This window comes from Cyprinodon variegatus, unplaced genomic scaffold, assembly GCF_000732505.1.
Source record: "Cyprinodon variegatus isolate N-32 unplaced genomic scaffold, C_variegatus-1.0 Scaffold5, whole genome shotgun sequence".
Classification (NCBI taxonomy): domain Eukaryota; kingdom Metazoa; phylum Chordata; class Actinopteri; order Cyprinodontiformes; family Cyprinodontidae; genus Cyprinodon; species Cyprinodon variegatus.
In genome coordinates this window covers 204841-214774 of record NW_015150458.1, presented here as the reverse complement: position 1 = coordinate 214774, position 9934 = coordinate 204841, and the positions used below count along the sequence as shown (strand labels likewise).

Here is a 9934-nt window from a genome sequence, read left to right as displayed (position 1 = left end):
TTCTTCTTTGCGAATGTTACGGCCGCCGCCATGTTAATTTGCTTGTTTACCTCTAGAGGGCAGTAGTACCGCAGAGCGTCACTAGAAGGCGAGGAACCGTGCCAGTGTGATGTGTAAATGGACATAAAGAATCAAGCTTGGCACGGTTAACTGATCCAAGCTCGGCACGGATCGGTTTTCAGAGGGTAGTGTAAAAGGGGCTTATGATTGAAAAAATACACTAAAAACAGAACAAAATGTTTGATATAAACAGTCTGCAGCTTTGCAGGTAAAGAATCTCATAATGAACACAAAAACCCAGTGAAGCATGCAGATCGACAAGAAGCTGACATGCTCTACTGTGCATTCCACCCTATATCAAAGGGTATTTAAAGAGAATGTGGCACAAAGACAAAGCAGAACAGATCCTTGCAACAAAACAATGACCACAAAGTAAATTTAGGGACCAGAATTCAGAAACTCAATGGCCAGCTATTGATTTAATCAAAATGCTGTGGGGTGACATGAAGTCGACTGAACATGCAAGAATCCCACAGAGACAGGTGTGTTGCTAGAAATTCTTTATCTCACTGAACTCAATCAAAGGGCTTAACACTATCACTTTTTTAAATTAGAAAACATACCTCTTTTTGATGCTGTTTAAAGCAGAACTATGTAAAATGTTTACCTTAATATATCTACTTTTAAGCCCCTCTGATTGTGATCTAAGTGTTTATGAGACAATTGAAAGGTCTGTCATGTCCCCCTACTATCTCGGGCCCAAAAACCACATTGGCAGCTTTCTGTGCCACCGACCCGTTATAGGTCTATCAACTGTTCTCTTTCTTGCAGTAAAATGAATAGACCATTAGCCTTGTTATATATTATATGAATCTGCATGGTGCTCAGCTGTTGAAGACAGTTATTTGGGACATTAGCAAATAATTCATTGAAAACTGTACACATCACAGACTTAGACAAGCTGTCAGTTACAGTGTGTACATGTGGATAAACATTGAAATAGGGCTGAAACAATTAATCGGATATATCGAGATTAATCAATTACTGAAATAATTGTCAAATAATGTGAACGATTAATTGTTAACTGAAGTATCGGAAGTTAAAAAACATGCCTGTAGCTGACAGAGACACCCACGTAGAGCAGTGATTAAACCATAATTGTAAAAATATTCATAAAAATATTTTGCATTTAAGATAAATAAAACTTTTTAATCTGTCACTTTGCTCTATTCAGAATTGTACAAGTGGAAAAATTATAGTTCCATTTAGTTTGATTCAGAAAACATTCTTCTTTAAGAATCTGATTGCTATCTGATGACTAAGGTTTAAGGATTAAATGAAAAAAAAATTATCAACAGATGAATCGGTAATGAAAATAATTGTTAACTCCAGCCCTACTTTGGAGTCAAATTTTGTTTTCACAATCTTACAGATAACCTCCAGTGATGACTGTCCTCTACAAGCAATATGTTTTTGTACATGCTGTTCTCACAGGGTGTGTCCCTGCTAATCTATAAGAAGCTTTTTCACACGTTACTCATTCCCCATAAATTTTCCCCCATGATGGAAAGAAAAACCCAGTGCTTTGGCACCTTCAGAAATGTTTCATAAGGGTGGCCAGGTGGGGCCACTAAAAATCTTGGGGTGGCACACTGAAAGTAAAAGCCATAATTTCAGGGTTTGAATCTACTATTGTGGTAAATCTGAGTGTAGAAATCATAAAAACTTAAGTTAACACCTACTCATATCTTGGTTTATTGTGATGAAATGCTGAAGTGATGCTACAAAAATTTACACGGGCAGGTGAGATGGTGAATGGGGCCACAGCCACTCTGTGCAATGCCCTGGCCACCCCCTGGTGGTGCCACTGACTCTGAATAATCATCTCTGTCTGGTTAAGATAAATTTTCTGTTAAACATTCAGTTCTGTTTTATAGTAATACCTTGAAAGGTTATTTAAAGTGATGTCAAAACCAGTGATGGCCTCTGGGCAAAGAACTGGGAAGAAAATCTTCGATGCAAAACTGCCTGAACTCCTCACAGGTGATAATAAAACACTATTGGTTATTGGGGATCATTATATGTGAGAGCCAACCAAAAAAATGAAAAGGTGTATTTAATGCTTACCTGTAAATAGATAAGTTTACCTTCTACAGATATAAGATTAAGCATCCATATGTAAACTTTTTTTTTTTTTTTGATGAGGTGTACCATTTTATTGTTACTGTAAGTAAAATGCAACATTGTTGTAATTATTATTAATAATAATGATGATAATAATAATCTCTGTAGGAAATTATACTCCCACGTGTGGCAAAAACACAGAATTTTTTTTTTTACATTTTTCACCTCACATGAAGTTGCAATTGGTGTCTGAGTTTAGCAGGATGACGGTTGATTCTGAGTATCTATTAAATTCATCTTAAATATAATGTTTCTGTTTTTTGCTAGGCCATTTAACCCCATTTAACATCGACATGCTTGATGTCACATCCGCTGAACAGCACGGAAACTTCTGACCCAGATTAAAAAAATTCGGATAAATAGGCTATAGGCTTATAGGTATATCGGTGGTGAGCTGCTGAGGTGTTAGTCTGCTCATCAAGCAATGTTCAAGTGGTAAAGGGTCAAATAAAAAGGTGATTTAAAGATATTTTTCAGTAAAAACATACATAGTGCCTCTTTAAAAAATTTGCAGGGATCTGAATGTAAATTTTTTTTTCTTGTCATTTTGAGCTCTTGCCCTTTTGAAAAATATTCCTTACAAACCTTGCGATTTCATAAGTTTATAGCCACTTCATTACTACAAATGAATAGTAAAGATAACAATTGGGTAGCATTGCTACCTAAAAGTGTAAAAAAAAAAATCATTAAAGTTACTAGCAAGAAAAGAAGAAAAATACACACAAACAAAAAATTATCAATGAAATTATCTAATCTTAACAATTTTTTTTCACAGTAACAGTTTGACATCTAACCATTTTTTTGTTTTTTTTTTGGAACAATATGTGATGATTAGGTTGTTTGTTTGTCTATAAGTATCACTTTGAAGCATTAGGATTTCTAAGGAGAACATAAGCCTGAAAGAAATCTGCAAATAAATGAGTTTTAAGTGGCATAATTGAAACAGGAGATTCTTCCATGATTAGAAATTCCTCTGAAAATAGTGTTTAAATCAACTGAGAGTCTCAACCAAAAGCCCCGATCATTTGGTCCTCAGGTTTGTTTGTTTTTTAATATGAAGCAGACTGATTTAATTTTAATCTGAGGATTTTGGGGGGGGAGATTGCTATCTGTGTTGTGTAGTGCTTTGAGTTGAATTAATTAAAAAAAATATATGCAACAAAAATATCTTTAAAAAAAATTTAAATAAGCTTGTTATAATATTCACAATAATAGACTTTTAGAGATTTACACATTGCAGTACTGTTTTTTTCCCCCCATTGATTATTACTGACACATTCATCTTAAACTCTTATCCTTTTATCTTTTCCAGCCAGGGACATTTTGACGATATAAAAATTTTATATTTGTCATGTGTATGAGTAATGGGAATCTCATTTAATGGTAAAACGCTCTGAAAAAAAACTGGTGTTAAATCTATCCCTAAAATGCTCAAGAGCAGGCATGAAACCTGTATTTAATAACGCAGTGCCACCATGTGGTTTAAAGCTAGAATTGTAGCCACATATTTAGAAAAGCGTATATCATTGCAGAGAATCAAGAATCATCAGTCCCCTTTAACTTAAGAAACCCACACCAATATATAAAAAAAAATGACGAGCATTTGCATCGCTCATACAAGTTTACTTTCAAAAACAAGATTTGCAATTTTTCCACTATGTCAGATTCACCGCCGGTAAGTGAAAATGTGTACGAGCACGTAGGACGGCCTCAAGTAAACATATCACCAGAATGATTGACAATTAGGAGGACCACTTATTTAGATGATCCACCTGGAAAAGGAACATCCTGCACTATACATTTAAGATCTCACAAGAGGCAATGGCTCTTTGAACAGAAGAAATTAGTGATAATTTCAAACCTTAATAAACTAAAGGTTTAAATTTGCTACAAATCTTTCATTTTTTCCTACTTTTTCATTGATGCATCTTGTAATTAGAAAGCATATTTAAAAGTCATCATAAAGTATGCCCATTCTCTAAACAAAATAAGCCAAGAGGGAAAAAAAGCTTTATATCAATTTTTTATTTTTGGTAAATACATTTTTTTTTTAAATCTTGAACAACAATTTGTCAAGAGCAGAAAACACATCTGAGAATGTATCTGTGAAGGGCATGAAAATATGTTTGTATTATTTAACATGCCATGGAGGTGTATTAGTTATGAGGTTTCATTCCTTTAGGACACAATCAAGTAAACGTTTTATTTTACATTTTAGATAAATAAGACTTCCACCACTGCAGTATCATTAACTTTAACAAACCAGGTTAAACTTCTGATATTTTGATAGTTAAACAGAAGCACAATATTGTGATGTTTTCTTTAATAAATATCATCTTGGGACAATTTTGTTCTTGAGAGCCAACTTTTAAAGCAGAACACCTTAGTTACAGATGTTAGGAAATGTGAGTTTTTCTGGTGATACACTTTCAGTGGCTACTGAAGTTCAACCGTTCAGCATTCAAACTGCAGGAGGTTTTTATCAGTTATGTTGCACACAAATAGTGAGAGGTAAATGTGGACAACCTTGCACATGGATAAATTATTCAACTTGACATATGATATTGCATGATCAGCTTCTGTTTAGCTGCATTACATAGAATAACATGTCTCTATAGGTTTTTTTCAGCTAAAATAAGTTTTCATTAAATTAAATCAACAAGTCAATTCGCCATTAGAGGATACAGAGCAGCAATTACACTCGACAGGAAATACATAAAAAAATTATTGACAAAAATCAGCTTATAGAACAAAATATACATCCTACTTCACATAATACAGGCTGAATTAAGAGCTGTGGTCACAACACAAATTGGTTGCTTTTTTTTATTTTATTAAAGGTAATTAAATGTGATCAAAATAATTTTAGGTCCAAAAAGGGTTATTTCATGTTTTTGTTTCGATTGTTTCTGGTCTTCATGCTCATTATCAAGTCTGGAAGGTGTCAAAATAAGAAGGGATAACAAAGAGAAAAACCTTCATTAATTGTTGTTGCTGAACAGCTGCATTACATTCAAAACTAAATATGGGCTCTGGTGGCTGAATGATTGTCTCTAACTCTGCTCCACAGAGAAGCTGGACTCGGTTCTGCCAGAGAAAATCAGATAGTTACGGTTAGTTAGGAGTTCAGAACAGAAGAAAGAAATCATGTAAATGTGTGAAGAGCTTACATGTCCTGGCCTTTTTGAATCATGTGGTTGTTGTACTCCAAAACAGGAGGAATGGTCTCCTCATCTTCTTCAGGAAGCTGCAAAATGTTAATATTGTTTAGAGACATCAGTTAAAAGAGAAAGAGCACCATCTAGTGATGGAAAAGATGATCTCACCTCCCAGTAGGCCTCATCATCGAAGCAGTTGTCATCAGCAGGATCACCCCAGATAGGGAACTTCAGGATTAACCCTGTAAAAGAGTTATATAAATACTTTACATTGGATTATATGTTTACACTTTTGGCAGAAATTCTGAGTCAGATTTGGTGTTCTACTCAAAGACATTTTAGTATAGTCTATTTAGGGTTGGTTGGAAATGCAGTGCAGAAAATTCAAGATATCCCCTAAAATTAGGAATAAAGCAACCCGTGCCAAGTTTTCTTTTTTTTAACTCACCAACAAGGGCTCCTCCAACAAGTCCAAAGGCAATTGACACACATGTTCCTGCAGCTTGGAAGCCTCCCTGGGTTCCCTGGTCTCTGTCTGCATACACGCCAGTCTTATCAAATACATTTATCAGCCTGAGAGGAAACAGAGGACTATATGTCAGGTTTTCATGCATGACCCTGCCGTGTTAATGCACATGTAAAGTAGCTGTTAAGCTATTAATCTGACTACTAAATTCAGAAACAAAGAGCCTGAACTTTTTTAATAAATCAGTAGGGAGATTCAGCTGGTGCAGAAACAAAGCCTGGACACTCTAGTCTCAACTACAAATAAAAAGAAAAAACTTGAAAGCTCCTCAGTTCTCTGGTTCTTATTTCAATAAGCACAAATTAAGGCCATAGAGCACCCTCCAATGGTGTAATGGATGACAAATTATGACACCCAGCTGTGCACAAGCATCTGGATGAGGTATCTTTACATTGGGCAATGAGACTTGAGTACCACTCTTGGTATTGTGGACTTTACAGAAACACGACAAACACAACCATACGCTCACTAATGACAGTGAACTTAGCATTTCCATTTAACAATAAATGAAAGTGTTGTTTAACTGTTTCTATTTCTTCTGGATTTTCATACTTTTTTGGCCTTATGACTTCTCTTTATCAATTTTTGAACATTTCAGTATATAAACTGGTCAAAAAGGGACACAGTCTGTTCCCAGACTAACTACCATTTCTTTGAATGCTTGTAAAGAGTGAAATTATTGCTACGCTCAAAATGAAAATGATGCTTAGGAGGGCTTAGAGAGCCCCTTTTATGTGAGAAAACTTTTACAGCAAAAAATACTGGTTCACAGTTGTATGAGGCTTAAATCATGAAGGCCTTTGTTCGGCTTACCCTTGTTCACTGTAGACTTCCTCAGTAGCTGCTGCAGCAACAACAGCGCCTATGAAACCACCAAGCATCCCTGGGAGAGCGTGCAGATTGTGAATTCCGCATGTGTCTTGGAGTTTGAGATACTTCTCAAAAAACGGCTGAAACAAGAATCAAAGTCAATTTGTATTCTATTTCATACAATTTTTTTTTATAAGCCTCTCTTAGAAATGAAAAGAAATGCTGAAAAACTGATGAAAGCTGCTGAACTAATTAAACTAACTAACTAATTAAAAAAGTTGGATATAGCTGTCAAAAAAAATTAAACAACATCATTGTTGTTATTATAGGCATTACACCTGCTTTGAGCGGGAATTTAGAAAAGCAAATGTTCAAAATTCTAGTGGAAAATGTGGATATTTTCTTTTAATTATTAATTTCAGTATATATTAATTAAAGATCATAAAAAAAACGTTCCACAATGAGAAATGATATTGGTTTTTAACAGATCAGCAAGTTTTCAAAACAATAACCCTCACCCAAACCTTATTATAGAAGCTGCGGCAAAAGTGGCGGCCTCTGTTAGTAGTTCTGCGTACTATCTTTGATAGGAAGCAGTCTATGAATGTGCCAAAAATAATCTCTCATCGCCTGGTACTTTCCTGCCTCCTAAAATGTTGCTAACTTCCTGTTTAAAACAAATTCCTTTCTCTTTTGTAGCTCTCCATCTACAGAAAGCAAAAATACCAAGAAAAAAGAATGCAGGCTTACTGTGATAAACAGGTAGCCAAATACGGAGATGATACCCATGCAGAAGCCCACAATGAGCGAGCCGTAAGGGGTGATCATGAACTCTGCTGCCGTTCCCATGGCTACAGCACCAGCCAGAGTGGCATTCTGGACATGCACCTGTTGAGTAAGGCCAGTGGAATGTGTTATTCACAAGAAAAATTTAAAAATATTTCTGAAATTTGAGATCTTAAGACATGCTGGATTTGCCAATGTACCATGTCCAGTTTTCCTTTTTTCTGAGCCATGCTGGAGATGGCAAAAGAAGTGAGAACGGAGGAGGCGAGAGCGATGTAGGTGTTTATGGCTGCTCTGTGCTGGCCGTCACCATGGTCTGTGATAGCCGAGTTGAAACTGGGCCAGAACATCCACAGGAAGAGTGTACCTAGAAAAATCATTTTATTTAAAATGAAGATTAATCATAAAACCTGCCAGAGAAAGGTTTTACACCTTAAGGTAAAAAAAAGAAAAACTTACCAATCATTGCAAACAGATCTGAGTGGTAGCTGGACCCATGGAGGCGTTTACTTTGGTGTAAGTTTGGTCGGTAGAGCACCCAAGAGATTGCCAGTCCATAATACCCTCCGAAGCAATGAATGACCATGGATCCACCAGCATCTCTGCACTGTGGAGTCAGCAAGATGTCAGTAAATGCGAAAAAGAACTATATTGTAAAAAATATATATTCAGGTCAGTTGATCAGACTCACATGAAGGAGGTCAAGGATGATGTATTCCTCCACAGCAAACAGGGTGACGCCGAATAAGGTGACCACCATGAGCTGGACAGGGCTCACTTTACCCAGCAGGGCACCAAAGGCGATTAGAGAGCCAGCGCAGCAAAAGTCTGCATTGATGAGGCTGTTTGGAGCAATCAGAGTTCAAGTTGAACTGGAAATATGTCTTTCAAAGAGTAAAGTACCTCATTAGAGGAGCTGGTTTCACTTCATTAATTACTTAATACACCTTACGTAAGTGAAGTGCTTACCTCTCAACTCCTATGGAGATTTTCCCAGTGGTAAGATCGAGGGAGTGAAACCAGCCCTGCATGAGAAGAGCCCACTGCAGGCCAAACGAGGCGATCAGGAAAGTGAAGCCTGCGCCACCGTAGCAGTAACGTTTCAGAAAGGTCATGAGGAAACCAAAACCAACAAAGATCATGACATGGACGTCCTGGAAGCCTGCAGGCACGGAAACAAAAATCAAATTTGTTATGTAATGAAATGCCTAAAGGCATGGATGCTGTTCAAGTATTTTGGATTAAAGACATTTGTTTCATTTCATAAAAATGTGTTGACTCCCCTCAGTAATATTCATAAGACTGAGTGCTAGATAACAACATTCATAATTGAAGAACACTTTTTGTTGAGTCAATGCAAAACTGAAAAGAAAAATACTACATTTTTTCTTTTTTTTATCTTCAAGGTGTCATAGCAATCTTACATAATTTCACATTTTTCTTTTCTTTATGCTCTCTGACACCTATAGCAGCGATGGAGATTAAATGAGAGCATAAGAGCAAGTGTCCTCTTTGCATATTTGGAAATCATCTAAATGCCCCTTAAAAGAAAAACACAGTTAAAGAAGAAAAAAAAACACAAAAAAACACAAATTTCCAATAGGATTGTCCCCGTATTCCACAAACATATATCAACCCTGTATTCAAAATCATTGGCAACTTTTGTTGAGCTCCATCACACTTACTGGGATATCTGAAGTAGAAGTCATTTTCAATGTCAGTGAGATTCTTTTTGTCTCTGTATTCTGGCCAGGTTGCACTTGATTCCTCGTCGTACCGGATGAAAACCCCAAACAGAATGATCATAGCAATCTGCCACACAAAGCAGACTGCTGGCAGACTGACACGCACATAGGTGTTCTTCTGCGGACCCATTCTCTCGCAACAGCTCCCCATGATGTTGGTAATGGTGCTTTCCTTCTCCTGCTGTTGTTCCTGTCAGTCCTCAGCTGGTGCCCCGTCTGTGCCTTGCAGTGGCCTGTCATCTTTTTATAAACCAACTTGTACCTTTTGGGCGGGATCCTCTCCTCCACTCAGAAAAAAAGGTGTGAATTCTTACCTGCGTCAGGTAAACCACTCCTCACATGATGTTTGTCAACTGGTAATATCACTTTTGGAAAAGGCTGCAGGAAGCTGAACCAAATCACATTACAGGCAGGGTCTGTGAGTAATTATGAAGGTTTTTAACATGGTAAAATGTTTGCATTTCCTTGGTTTTATATTGTTTCTCTAGTCACTTTTACTTGAAACAGGGTGCTCTTAAAACAATAATTGCTCTGTTTAAATCTAAATTATTTTTTCACTAATTCACTATCTAAAATATATGTTTAGATTTAGCTTTCAGGGAATGCATTTAACGTCTGTCACCCAGTTACACAGACAACAATCAGACCTTTTATTTGTCTAACTCCAAAGAGTTAGACAAATAAAAAGTACTCTTAATGCTGTCCTGAAATTAAAAAAAGCCTCC

General features: G+C 36.5%; 1 protein-coding gene across 1 annotated transcript; it reads right to left on the bottom strand.

Moving 5' to 3' along the window:
- Positions 1–4194: 4194 nt before the first annotated feature.
- On the bottom strand, positions 4195–9425 carry LOC107084550 (ammonium transporter Rh type C 2-like). Its single transcript, XM_015374453.1, has 11 exons — positions 9150–9425; positions 8434–8626; positions 8156–8306; positions 7924–8071; positions 7665–7831; positions 7429–7566; positions 6682–6818; positions 5791–5915; positions 5511–5584; positions 5355–5431; positions 4195–5271 (listed from the first exon to the last, which is right to left on the bottom strand). Exons 1-11 carry the CDS (start codon positions 9358–9360, stop codon positions 5238–5240), a joined length of 1455 nt encoding a protein of 484 aa, XP_015229939.1. The 5' UTR covers positions 9361–9425; the 3' UTR covers positions 4195–5237.
- Positions 9426–9934: the final 509 nt, after the last annotated feature.

What these genes read in the sequence shown, in the direction of transcription:
- LOC107084550 (XM_015374453.1), bottom strand. Translation starts at nt 9,360, where the DNA reads ATGGGGAGCTGTTGCGAGAGAATGGGTCCGCAGAAGAACACCTATGTG. An exon ending in ATCTCCATAGGAGTTGAGAG is followed by an intron (nt 8,307 to 8,433) that starts GTAAGCACTTCA and finishes TGCTCCAAACAG; the next exon opens with CCTCATCAATGCAGACTTTT. An exon ending in AAAAAGGAAAACTGGACATG is followed by an intron (nt 7,567 to 7,664) that starts GTACATTGGCAA and finishes CTTACTCAACAG; the next exon opens with GTGCATGTCCAGAATGCCAC.